General features: G+C 37.8%; 1 protein-coding gene across 1 annotated transcript in view; it reads right to left on the bottom strand.

Moving 5' to 3' along the window:
• Positions 1 to 13,965, bottom strand: part of ACVR1B (activin A receptor type 1B) — a 51,103-nt gene that overhangs the window by 17,605 nt on the left and 19,533 nt on the right. The window contains exons 2-3 of the mRNA XM_063426020.1: positions 4,880 to 5,119; positions 1,260 to 1,499 (exon numbers count right to left, since the gene is read on the bottom strand). Coding sequence (XP_063282090.1) covers positions 1,260 to 1,499; positions 4,880 to 5,119 — 480 coding nt within the window. The remainder of the gene's footprint in view (positions 1 to 1,259; positions 1,500 to 4,879; positions 5,120 to 13,965) is intronic.

The following is a 13,965-nucleotide window of genomic DNA, read 5'->3' as shown; positions in this document are numbered from 1 at the left end:
TGATACACTGTGAATACACATTTATGAATCCGTGGATCATGGATCTCGGATATCGACCAAATTAGAAAAATAGAAAGTGATGGCAGATAAGAACCATTCGCCCATCTAGTCTGCCCATTTTTATTTAATTTATTTATTTTTTAGATACTTCCATTGGTGCCTAGCCTTATCTTATAGTTAGGACAGCCTTATGCATATCCCATGCATGCTTAAACGCCTTTACTGTGTTAACCTCTACCACTTCAGCTGGAAGGCTATTCCATGCATCCACTACCCTCTCAGTAAAGTAATGAACCAGTTTAGTAGCCCTTCTCTGAACTCTCTCTAACGTATCAATATCCTTCTGAAGATACGGTCTCCAGTACTGCGTGCAATACTCCAAGTGAGGTCTCACCAGTGTTCTGTACAATGGCATGAACCCCCTTTCTACTGCCAAGACCTCTCCCTATACAACAAAGCACTAGCATTCCTGCAGCTCAATTACATTGTTTTTACAAATTGACGTACATTACATGCGTAGTATTTTCTTTGCCGTGTTTGTAAACTACATAAATTATAAATATGATCAGCAAATTTGACAGAGGCTGCTGATAAAAATGGTTAAATAGTCACTACTGTGGAATTTACACCCCTTTATAAAACATTGAAAATCACCTACACCTTGTGTTAACCTTTTATTTTACATGACACGCTCCATTTTCTTTTAAATCCATATTAAATATTTAGAAAAAGTCATATAATCCAGTTCAGACAAAGCAAAGCAACAAATAAACATTATTAGATGGAGAAATATAAACATTATTTAAATGGAGGCACCAAGTTGCAGAATTGACTTCTACATGTAATTTTATTTTTCACATCTCAAAAATTCAAATGTTCGATAGAAGGACGAGTAGTAAACTTTAGTCTAGCAGTTTTTGATTCAATGGCTACTACCAAGATGTATTCTCAGCATATTGAATTTTGTAAAGGTTTATCTTTAAGAACTTAATTTCATCCTTGCAATATCTGTAAATATATAATATGTATTGGTGCACTTTAAATTAAGTTTGAATAAAAATACGGCAAAAGAGCCAAGACACCTTGGTTACCACTGCACAACAAAAATTCTTGTTCCTTGTTCCAAAATGGCCAGTAAACTCTTTAGGAAATCGATACCAATAGAAAATGCTGTATTGTATTCTCAGGCCAATCACGTAAATAGTAAACTTAGAAGCAGTAGGTGATGAAAAAATTGAAATCACCATTAAATTGTTTACCTGAGCCTGAACCAGATGTGGACAGATCGTAGACCAAGTCTGGGAGAGTTTTATCTTTCGCCAGGTACATCTCACATGATGGATCCTCCAAATCAAGTCTCTGGCGATTGTGATAGACCCGCTGGTGACAATGGAACAAGACCACCACAATGAGAACAACACAAAGGAGAAACACAGGGACTGCAATCACAGCGACAAGCTCCACGGGGCCCCAGCCTGGGGAAGGGTTCTTGGTGAATCCTAATAAAAAAAAGCAATGGAAAAGACATTTTCTCAAGTGAAAGCAATACCACAAATTTAATTTAACTCTTCAGAAAAGATTCATTTAAAGGAACAGTCAAAATACTGCAAGTCCTTTGCATCATTACAAAGTGCATGGTGCTTTGGACCTTTCTTTGTGATACTAAGCAAACATGTTTTACATGTTGCACAGAGAATTTGTAACAGTGGTTATATAAATTGTAAAATATTATTTATTGCACTTTAGTGATTCACTTTTACACAGATTGTTCTCACATATTTGTTAACCTCTATATGCATGATACATATTGTTGATACACTGTTGCATACGTAGTAGGGAATATCACTGTTTTCTTTTATACTCCTGTTGATATTTTATTCAAATTGTTGTTTTTGCGCTCCATTTTTTATTTTTTGTGGATTTGCTGCCAGTATATTAAATGGTTGTGCACTTGTGATATTTTTGATCATGGCACAATATAAAAATTTTACAGATATTTTATATATTTTAAGGTGATACTTATCACTTATTTGTTTGTTGTTGTGTCCACTGGCAATAGGGATAACGGTCACCCCTCCCCAGAGACCGCTTATGGACACTGCATGATTAAGCCACTGTCAGAAGATATAATACCAAACAAAAAACATCTCACTTCAACAAACTGTGAACTGGGGTCAGGCTAAAGTGACAGGAGCTGCAGTATTTCTGCCATCCCTTTAACGAGTAGTTCCAATCAAGTGTTTAACAGATATTAAGATTGGGTTGGGGGACTTAGGGTTATTAGGATTTTGGGGTAAGGGCTGACATCGAAGGCAGTGGTACCTTTAGCTAGTAGATGGTGTACCATAGTTTCTACAGCTTCTTTTCTTACCACTTTCCCTACCTTTCCCTCCACTGAAACATTGTTGCAATCCTGTATCAGAATTTCTGTACATTTGGCAACAATATCTATGAAAATTGCAGAAACTCCTCAACTAGGTTCTCCCTACTTGGCTATTAGACTAATTTTATATGAGTGGATCGCCTCATTCACTATGCATTATGTTTGGGCTTCCTATATTACGTTATTAGGAGATCAACCCAATGGGAGCTACTTTAATTGAGATTACCCCTCTCAAACAGTCCATAGCACTGTATAGTGGTTGGCCCACTTTAGACCCTATATGTTTTGTTTTTGTTTTTTTAACTATTTACTTTTTGGTCATTCACCACAGGGTACTAGACCTACCCATGTCTTATTTACCCCTAGAGGTCACTGATTGACCCGATTGTCAAACTGTACAATTACAGTGCCATATATATATATATATATATATATATATATATATATATATATATATATATATATATATATACACACACACACACATACATACATATACACACATATATACATACATATACACACACACATAATATTGTTGTACGTAGGATTTCGTCATCCATCCCCCAATAAGTGCTTGTCTTCTACGTTTGCAGCACTTCGGGATGACATTCAATTTTATTAGTGGCACATAACTCAATATGTTAACTAAATTAAAGAGTACGTTTTAGAATTTCTGTTCAGGATTTAGTTGAACTCTTCATGCCCTTAGTGGACATCCTTAACTACGCCAATAAATCACTAGTTTGTTGGTTGTTATATATATATATATATATATATATATATATATATTAGGGATTACCCCCCATAGATCTTCCTGTTTTCCCAATTTTGAATTTGGACTGCTATTCCATAATCTTACATCCAGTAGAGGATTCGGATTACAACCAGAATGTCATAATCCTGATTGGAGGATATCATCACTATGTGAAAGGAGTCTGCCTACAGGTGAAGGTAGACTTACTATAGTATTGGTTCTTTTTTCCCCCCGTTTTGACAATATTATATTCAGGTCAATGTCTACATAATATACTAAATGGTCTAGATGTAGATTTACATATATTACAAATTTCTTTATTTTTAACCAAAATAAATGGTTTCGATAATAAGCTGTTATGTATTCTCAGTAATTCACATAAATCAGGCTTCAGGCCACATATTTTGTTATTATTACTTGTAAATCATGTTCCCAGGAGAGTTAAAGGTAGTGCAGGGTAGATGAATTTGTGTGTTTGTGAAAGTGTCTGCCTGTTGCACTTTATTTTAGCTGCCATGTGTTAATCAGATGTGTTTTCTGTGCAGCAACACACAAATAACCAGGTCCTGCATCAACAGTGTGTGATTGGAACAGGCAACTTCACAGGCACATGCCGATAGAATTTCAAAATAAAGTAAGAGCTTGAATTGCATTTGAATACCAGTGATTAGGCCAAGGTATATCTTTACAGCTTACAGTGCTTCACTCATCTTGCATGTAGAAAAACTTTGTTTAAAATAAATGTGTTTGTGTGTTGCAAACAGCAGTGTCTAAAATATTTTCTATCATGAAAAGAAAAAAAATGTGGACGGGTAAATAAAATACTGTATATTTGCACTGCTGAATGTCCACATATTAAAAGATTAAATATCAGACAAACTGTAATAAACTAATTTTCTTTAAACTTTTTTTCCTGGGTGTTGCAGCTTCATTATTCTTGGATGCAATTATGTTTTGTTGGTGTGCTGACCCATTTACAGCACAATATTGTGTTTCATATTGGAGTACTCCTGCCACACCTATTTAATAGCTTGTTATATTACATAAAAGACAAAATGAAGGAAGGTTTGCTCAAAACATAAATTTCTTTGAATTTGTTTCTTTTATAGTCCATCGTTTGTTTTTTGTTTTGTTCAGTTAATGTCAATTATTATAGTAAAGGCATGGCCTATATTTTAAAGTTGTGGAATGTTTATGTCGAAGGAAAATGAGACATACTTGCTGACAAATGTATGAAGAATTTTAAAGGTCAGGCACACATTTACCAGCTACCCTCTCTTTCTCAAGAGCCACATATCAGTAGATTTTCCCTAAATATTTATAGGAATACAGGAAAGCATTGAATTGGCTGAAGTGGTCAATTCTGATTATCTCAGTCAATGAGGTGAGGCGGGGGCGGGGCCAAATGCCCCACTGTCTTTGGGGAAACGTCAGCGCTGCAGAACTGACCCTGTATGCAGGGACCAACTAGACTCACCAGAACAACCACATTGAGCTGTAATTGCTCTGGTGACTATAGTGTCCCTTTAAATTTAGGCACATGTTAACTCCTAATAGCAACAACTCCAGTAGATTTGTTGAGGAACGCAATACATTTAAACATTCATTGTTGCTTCCAGCTTCATATAACGAATAAGTGTATTGTAAGATGTTTTTCAGACATTTATGCTGCAAACATAAGTTAAAATATTTTAATAAGACTTTTTGGGGCAACATGCAAATCCACACTTAGTACATACCATTTGGCACCACAATTTCAATTTTGTTGCAGAAATCTGTGTGACAGCAGTGGGTGTTTCGTATATCTTCAGAACTAAGACAATAGAAGGGTTTTCCTGCAGGTACAAGGTCTGATGATGAAATGCATCTTCTATCGTCATGTATTTTTCCATGAAGATTAGTGGTAGCGACCATGCAGGCCCCATCCGTCTCACAGGTGTAGTTTGTCTTGACGCAGGTTGAGCACACACATCTAATTGCTGGAAAAACAAGAAAGAAAACACTCAGTGTTTGTTATCTTGTGATTCAATTATAAACGACACTTTTGTTAATCCTATTACAGTCTTAAACACTTTTTAAAAGCTTTCTGTATTTACCAGTGATTATTATGTTTTGCAATGTAATCCCTTTATTCTACTGTTAAAGGGACACTCTGGGCCCCTAAAAGCAGAAGAGTGTTTCCCTTTTTTCATTTTGCAAAAAGTGCAGATTTTAAAAGACATTTATATAAATTACCATGGTTACACCCCTTGACTTTCAATCAGACAGCGGTCCTATTGCTTCCTGGTTTGGCTAGACCAGTGGAGCTAAAGTCAAGAGACAGGCAATATCTAAGAGCACCTGCCTTTCGAACACTTCTAATTGAGCTGCATTGGGAAGTCTAGACTGGACAGCCAAAAAGTCTGGCCAGGGTTAGAAGGGGACGGTTTGCAATGACAGTAGACAAGAAAACTGCAGGTTTTGAAGCTGTTTTTAGCTATATCACCTATGAAAAAATGCATAATAAATGCATGAAAGTTTTTATTTTGGGTATATTTACTAAACACTACTTTTTAAATTTGTATTTTGGCACTGAAGTGTCCCTTTAACATTCTTTAATTCGGCTATGCTTCCAGCCTTAAATTTAAAATTCACTTTGAATTCTCACTTTAAAGAGACATTAAAGTCACCAAAACAACTTTAGCTTAATGAAGCAGTTTTGGTGTATAGATCACGCCGCTGTAGTCTGTCTGCTGAATTCTCTGCCATTTAAGAGCAAAATCACTTTGTTTATACAGTCCTAGCCCCATCTCCCTGCAAGTGACTTGTACAGCCTTCCTAAACATTTCCTGTAAAGAGTCATCTAATGTTTAAACTTCCTTTATTGTAAATTCTGTTTAATTTAGAATTCAACTCCTGCTCTGTTAATAGCTTGCTCTTGTATGTAATTAAAACTCAATTTACAGAGCAGGAAATTAAATCTTTTAAAGTAAGTAAACACGTGATTGAAAATGAAACCATTTTGATTTCATGCAAGCTGTGACCGTCACAGCCAACGGAGATGTGACTAGGGCGGCAAAAACAGAAACAAAAGTGATGCAACTCTTAAATGGCAGAGAATTGTGCAGTGAGACTTCAGAGGCATGATCTATACCTGGGCTGTCCAACCTGCGGGCCCCCCAGATGTTGCTGAATTACAATTTCCATGGTTCCCTGGCTGTTTCATTGAAAGACTCATGGGAGTTGTAGTTCGGCAACATCTAGGGGGGCCGCAGATTGGACAGGCCTGATCTATACACTAAAACTGCTTAATTATGATAAAGTTGTTTTGGTGGCTAGTGTGTCCCTTTAATGAATAACGATTAGATAAATATCCCTTTATATATTTTTTCTCCCCATGCCATTTATTATTTCTGCCGCAATGAAGACATTTGATGCATAAAAATAAAGTATAGATTAATGCGAGTCCAAAGGCTGGTGAGCAAGGCAATATATGGGTACTGCTATATTCCATACTGTTTTGGTATCTTTTCAGTGTATAAATTGGCACTATCTTGGTACTGTGAATGGATTCAGGAACCACAGCCTTTATCAGTCTCCTTGGTGCTGCAATACTTCCTGAGATACGCTACACAAATAATTGCAAAGGGTTTAAACACATTAGTAATACCTTTGGCACAATAATGCATTATTGCAAAACAGTGAGATATTTTACAGTTTTATGGGAAATGTTGTGCAACAATTTTCCCATTAAAATGAGTTCAATGCTTAACACTTTAGAAGCGGAGAGGAGTGTGTGCTGACACACAGATGGATAAGTGTAGAACATAGCTACACTGAAAAATAAAGCAAGGTTTCGTGGAGAACATTCTGGTTTGGTGATCCAGAAATTAATCAAAATTAATGTAGCAAGCTCCAAACTTTTGTTAAAAGGACCACACCATTAAAATCAGCACTGGCAAACTGTCACAAATATGACAGACTCCAGACACTGAATGCTGAAGTTAGGACATGTCATTACATCTTTAACGACGTTAGGACATGTAATCACGCCCCAATGTCAGAATGGGGAAATAAGATACATGGAGGAGTTAGGGAGGGACAGAATGAGGGAATAAGACACATGGAGGGGGGTTGGCAAAATGGGGGAACAAGACACATGGACGTGCTGGGGGGAGGATGAGACACACTGGGGGCCAAAGACTTCTAGGTATGGCTTTGAATGCCATGAGAGTTATTTTCATTTCTGGGCTACCTTACAGCCTCAAAGACAACATAGACCCAGCAAACCAAATCTGGCAAATTTCAATGTGTAAAAAACAGAAATGGCCAAAGTACTCCTTAACTTTGCAAGACAACATGACACCTATACAGTTTTGTGATCTGTGTGGCAGGTAAAAATTCTGAGAGTAAAAAAATGAACATATAAAGGGAAATCCAGTCTTATGACAGAAATAAATATTTTTTAATTAAGACACCTAGTAACTTGCCACTCTAAAAATCATTTATGTATCTGTAAAAGTGATTTGCCGTATATACTCTAGTATAAGTCGAGTTTTTCCGCACATTTTTTGTGCTGAAAAACCCCAACTCGACTTATACTCGAGTCAAGGTCTGTATTATGGCAACTTACATTGCCATAATACAGACTGGGGGCTGTGTAGGAGCATTTACTTACCTCTCCTGCAGCTCCTGTCAGCTCCCCTCCTCCTCCGCACCGGTCCGGTCAGCTCCCCTGTCAGCTCCCAGTGTGAGTCTCACGAGAGCCGCGGGGTCATAGCGCAGCCGCGAGACTTACACTGGGAGCTGACAGGGGAGCTGACCGGACCGGCGCGGAGGAGGAGGGAGCTGACAGGAGAGGTAAGTAAACGCTCTCTGCCAGCCCCCCTCCACTGAACTGCCAATGCCACTGGACCACCAGGGAGTGAGAGCCCCCCTCCCTGCCATGTATCAAGCAGGGAGGGGGGACGAAAAAAATGTAAATAATAAAATAATAAAATTATATTTAAAAAATAATAATTTAACAACAAAAAAATATTCAAATAATAATAATAAAAAAAATAATACAAATGCCCACCCCCACCAAGGCTCTGCAACACACACACTGCAAATAAATATTCAATTAATATAATTTTCTTGGGATCTAATTTTATTTAGAAATTTACCAGTAGCTTCTGCATTTCCCACCCTAGTCTTATACTCGAGTCAATAAGTTTTCCCAGTTTTGGGGGGTAAAATTAGGGGCCTCGGCTTATATTCGGGTCGGCTTATACTCGAGTATATACGGTATACTATTTAGAACGCACAACAAGATAAGTACACGTATGTTTCCTTTTTTTATCCCTTCCTTTGCTTGCAAACACTACCATCTTATTGGATGGGGTTCTGTGGGAGGGAAGGTGCAAAACCTGACCCAATATATCACTATACTATTTAGTACCGCTGTGTGTGAAACAACGTTTTTTAACCAATACCCAGAGACATATTGGACATATTTGTACCAGTGAAACACTGTATTCTTGTTATATACACCTTTTTAGGCTACAGTTGATCAATTGTGGAAATAAAAGTATACAGATATTTATGAAAAAAAATAATATTTAACATTTTAATATAATTTCATAGTAAGTTATACCTGGACTGTTTTTTGCCAAGTACTCCACTATTAAAACATACACATCGCTCCATAGGGGTATTAAAGTATACGCACAATTGAAAATCTTATAACAGTAAATTAAATTGATCTTTTGGAAACGCCTTCACAAGTATAATAACACTATTCCAATAAATAGAATAAAACAAAATGCAGTCCTCCCAATGCAACATGTGTATAATAAACCGTAGTAGCCCCAATTAATAAATGATACTTGAGGAGTGAAAATTCTCATAATGTGGTTAAACGAAAAAGATGTTAGGATTCCGTGACCTGCCAGGTTACATTCCCTGTAAGAGATTTGTACAGGTTTCTTCTAGTCTACTATTATTGTGATCATCAAATGCATCTATTTATCCCCTTAGCCGTATTACTCGCAGCAGTATAGCTTGGTCTTGACATTTGGCTGTGAAGGAAGTGTCAGAGCAGTTTCTTGTGCAATTACAGCAACAGAGAAAGAGACAGAATCCAAAGTCCTGTTCTGTCCTTATTGAAATTGAAAATGACATGGGCCACGGAAAGAACTTTACACCAAAGTCTAAAGTAAATAAACAGAGTTTATTTTAAAATTCTTAACTTGAGACATGTTCTGGAGAATTGTCTTTTTGCATTCACAACATCATTGCGGACTTGACAAACTACAGGAGCCAGAGCTCATCGCTTTACTAAATAAATGCCAAGCTCTCTGGTTGTATGTGTTTATTATTTTCTTTAAAAGGTTGCAAATGGCTGTCAGTCTGTTATATTATACATACATTGGGCTCGGCTTCTGCTGGGACAATAAAGGAACTGATTTAACAAGAGGCAAGCGTACCGTTTCACCAAGGCCACCAAAGCAAAGTTTAGGTTAGAGCACCATCTTTAAATCCACCTTGCTTCTGTAACTCTGCTCAATATTTTAAAGTAACAGCCAGTATAAGAAAAATAAATAAATTAAAAAATAAATGATGGCATCCCACATTTATCAGCATTACCTACTGGGGAATCTGTCAGCATATCAGAATGTGAGGCTTATTAATGAATTTGGAACTGCATGGCAAAGATCAGCTACCCAGTAAAGTAAATCTAGATTTTTATCCCAGAGTCATGTATGTAAAAGCATACCTTCTAAACTACACGTGTACACCTTTAACACTTGGAATACTCATGAAATCAAGGCTAACTTCTGACAGTTTTGAATGCTGTGTACTTCAAATCTAGGTTGTTATTGAATGTAAAACCAAGGTTTTCATTTACCGTAGTTTAGGATTTTTTATAATGTTTATGTTGCAGAAAATATATACTATAATATCTGCTTTATAAATGAAATGATTTCCTCAGTAAGAAATTTTAAATTCTGACATGTCAATACCAAAGTTCTATCCCTTCATCAATACCAAAGTTCTATCCCTTCCGTCAGAGTTTTACAGTGGCTTACGGCTGCCTAATTTGCACAAAAATAACTAGTGGTTGTGGTGAATCCTGTGAAAACTGTTCCACGCAACAGGTCTGATGAGTGAAACTGTGTAACTACATATGTCATACCTTCTGAACATGGGTTTAAGAGTTAAAAAAAAAAAAAAAAAAAATTATATATATATATATATATATATATATCTCTCAACAGAAAGGAGCCTCTTCCTGATTTGAATGGGGGGACTGCCTGTTACGGATAACCATTGTAAAAGCAGTAGCGTTAAGAACTTTATAAAGCATTTTAGGTTTTTACATATTGCTCAATTATTTCTCTATTATAATGAGACACATATGTCACATCCAACCTTGGAGACACATGTCACATCCAAAGACTGCAGGTCCCCTCTCCCTCCCACCCCCCAACCCCCGGTTGCTGAAGGGGTGAAAACCCCTTCAGTCAGTCACTTAACTGAGACCCCCGCTGAAGTCCCTCGGCGGTGGTTTCTGCTCGCCGCTCCTCCTCTTCCTTACGTCAGACGGTGAGCGAGACGATCGCGCCCGCCGGCTGAGGAGACCTAATGCGCATGCTCTCCATAGGAAAGCATTGAAAATGCTTTCCTATGTGGAATTGAGCGACGCTGGAGGTCCTCACACAGCGTGAGGACGTCCAGCGACGCTCTAGCACAGAAAACCTGTGCTATACACACGGAAGTGCCCTCTAGTGACAGCCACTAGAGGAGGAGTTAACCCTACAAGGTAATTATTGCAGTTTATAAAAAAAATGCAATAATTACACTTGCAGGTTTAAGGGTAGTGGGAGTTGGCACCCAGACCACTCCAATAGGCAGAAGTGGTCGGGGTGCCTACAGTGTCCCTTTAAGTAATTCTGTTTCTTTACACCTGCTCAGTAATTTTCTATACCATTACAAATATTCATTCACTGCATCAGCAGCCATATAATCATTCATAGCCTGCTCTTTAACACCATTATAAACCATCTGAAAAACATTGACATAGATCTAGAATTATATATATTGCTGCAAAGAAATGTAGGATTTTTTAGTGACTATGTATTTTTTTAACCCTTAAAAAAAATTTTTTTTAGAAAAATTAAAAAACATACATACATACATACATAGTCACCAAATAAATTCCTATATTTATTAGAGCACTGTAGTGGTAAAGGTGCAAGGGGAGCGCTGTAGTGGTGACGGTGCAAGGTATATCCTGGAACTTCCTAAAGGGGTAGGAGAGCGGGAAGCACCTGCACAGAAGCTAGCTTGGGCAGACTAGATGGGCTGAATGGTTCTTATCTGCCCTCACATTCTAAGTTTCTATGTTTATAGCTTACTGACAAAGCATCAGCTGATTACAGCCAATGAGACAAGCTCTGCACCACTAGGCTTAGCTCAGACAGATAGTTTTGAGCTTTTGGCAGACTCCAGGTAATAAGTCCAACCGTTCTAAAACAGTTTGACTACTTACACCGAGGTGCACCAGGGCACTCCTACCACCATAACCACTTCAGGGCACTAAATTACGAAACGCCAAGATTTATGTTAAGGGGAGTATAATAATGAAATGATGACTGCAATATAAATGTAATGTAGTTAATACCAGTCAGGGCTTATTCCATTTTCCACACTGAAAATTACAATGTAAGAGACAATAGGGTTTCCATAAACTCTTTAAAGCAGAGAAAGGCAGATACATTCCTTATAGTATTCAAGCTTTATTATTCTGTTTTAGCAGTGACAATTCCTCTAACAGGATATCCTAGTCTCAAAGTGCATAGGTTACTTCGCACCACATGCCTCGTTTATTCAACTATAAAGTACAATTATTTAAACACTTGAAACAAAAGAGGGGTTGTAAAAATTCAACAATTTCAAACAAATTTAAAAGATTCATTAATTCACAAAAGACAAATTCTGGTTATATCAATCAAACTGACAATACAATTTGTCTGTCAAAAACTAAAGCAATTTACCTGTAAAATAAATAAAGCCACATCTTGACTGATGTTCAGTTCAAATGCAGCCAAATTACATCAAAATTCCTTCCATTCAGGTAATCCAGGGCTTGACAAATCCCAGGCACCAGGACGACTAGAAATGTTGTCCTGGCGCCCTGGATTTCTCAGCCCTTTCGCTAAGGTAGCCGCCAGGGAAGGCATGGTAGGCAACCGCCCAAGGAAGCATTGGAGCTGGCCGCCCTACGTATCAATGGAGCTAGACACCTGAGGAAGCGAGCGAAGTAGCCGTTATCTGCTCCCTCACACACAGTTTAGTGATGCCAGGAGCCTGAATATGATCTCACTCCGGCCCCGGCATCACTTCAGGCAACGCGCAGGGAGCAAAGAGGAACTGCCGGAATATTAGAGAACAGCCTCAATGGTACCCAAGGAAAGGATCCACTCTAGTTTTCCCAACAGGTAGGGAGGACGGGGTGGACATAAATAAAAATTAGAATGTAAATTTGTGGGTGTGTAAGAAAATGTGTACGTGTGTGTCAGTGAGTGTGTCTGTTTAGGTACCTGCCCCCTATCCGATAGCATGAGAAAGGGGTTTTTAAATCATCCTTTCTCCCACGCCATGCCTGTCTCGCCTCCAAGGATCAGATCATTGTTCTTTATATATTGCGCATGCAATTTTAGGGGATTTCACGCACTATTGGCACTTAATTGATATGAAGCAGCTACAGTGCCTATTTAAAAGAGATGAGCCCCATAGAATTAAGCCTAATGAAAGCGTAAACATTTGCTGCAGCAAACAGGACATTTACAGAATAGACTCCAAAGCCCACGCATGTTGACGCAGTAAGAGAAACATGTCAACAAAGACAGTGTAGAGAGAAAAGTAAGAAATGGCTGGCCATATACTAAGATGGCAGGGGATCTCTTCTATTCGAAGCCCAGCAATCATTTGTATAGCAAAATGTTTCAAGGTCTATCTTGCAATAAAGAGCCTGCAAAACTACAACTACTCAGAGTGCGTAAGCAAATTGGAAAAATGTCTGCTTCTAAAAGTAAACTGCAAAATGTTCGCATCCAAAAGATTTTAAAAAACGTTTATAACCTGTCTGGCTGGCAGAAACAGAGCCATTTTTATTGTTTATCTTTAAACACATGCTACCTCTTAATTTTTTTTTAACCTCACCCCAGAACTATGCTAGACTGCTTCACAATGGTATTCTTCTTTGGGGAGGTTCCTGCATTCCTTTCTCAGTGAGGTATGCACAAAAACACTTACGTCATACTTCGTATGTTGTGATTGTTAAGGTTCTGTTTAAAAACAGGTTTGAAGGCTAAAACAGAAAAATACTAAAAACAAAAAATAGTGTTTTTACAAAGGGAAAACTCCAGAAAAAAAAAAAGGTAAAAGAACCCGTCTAATGGGGCTCAAGTAAAGACTGATTATTTAGCTGCTGGGGAAAAACAGATAGGGGCATATCACAAATACCAGATAATGTGAAAGTGTTATTTTATCATAATAAGTGTGACTGCAACAAGAGTAATAAGGGACAGCTCTGGGTTTGGTCAAACTGGTCCAAAATCGTGTAATAGAAAACTAGACTCATAGCACCATAACCACCACAATTGTGCTTAGAATTCTCCATTAACGGTAGTTACCAGGGAGTAATAACTGAACAGAATTTTTTATGATGGATAACTATAAAGGTTTCCTACAGACAGCCAGTGGGAAATCAGAAACTAGCTGAATTCATCTACTAGCTTGTTGAAGTGGGCATTGCCATTCTGTTCACTAGGTGCACCAAACTGTAGTGTATCCAGCCAGA

This window comes from Pelobates fuscus, chromosome 1 (genome assembly GCF_036172605.1).
Source record: "Pelobates fuscus isolate aPelFus1 chromosome 1, aPelFus1.pri, whole genome shotgun sequence".
Classification (NCBI taxonomy): Eukaryota; Metazoa; Chordata; class Amphibia; order Anura; family Pelobatidae; genus Pelobates; species Pelobates fuscus.
The sequence above is the reverse complement of the archived record's forward strand: the minus strand, read 5'-3'. Positions and strand labels throughout refer to the sequence as shown.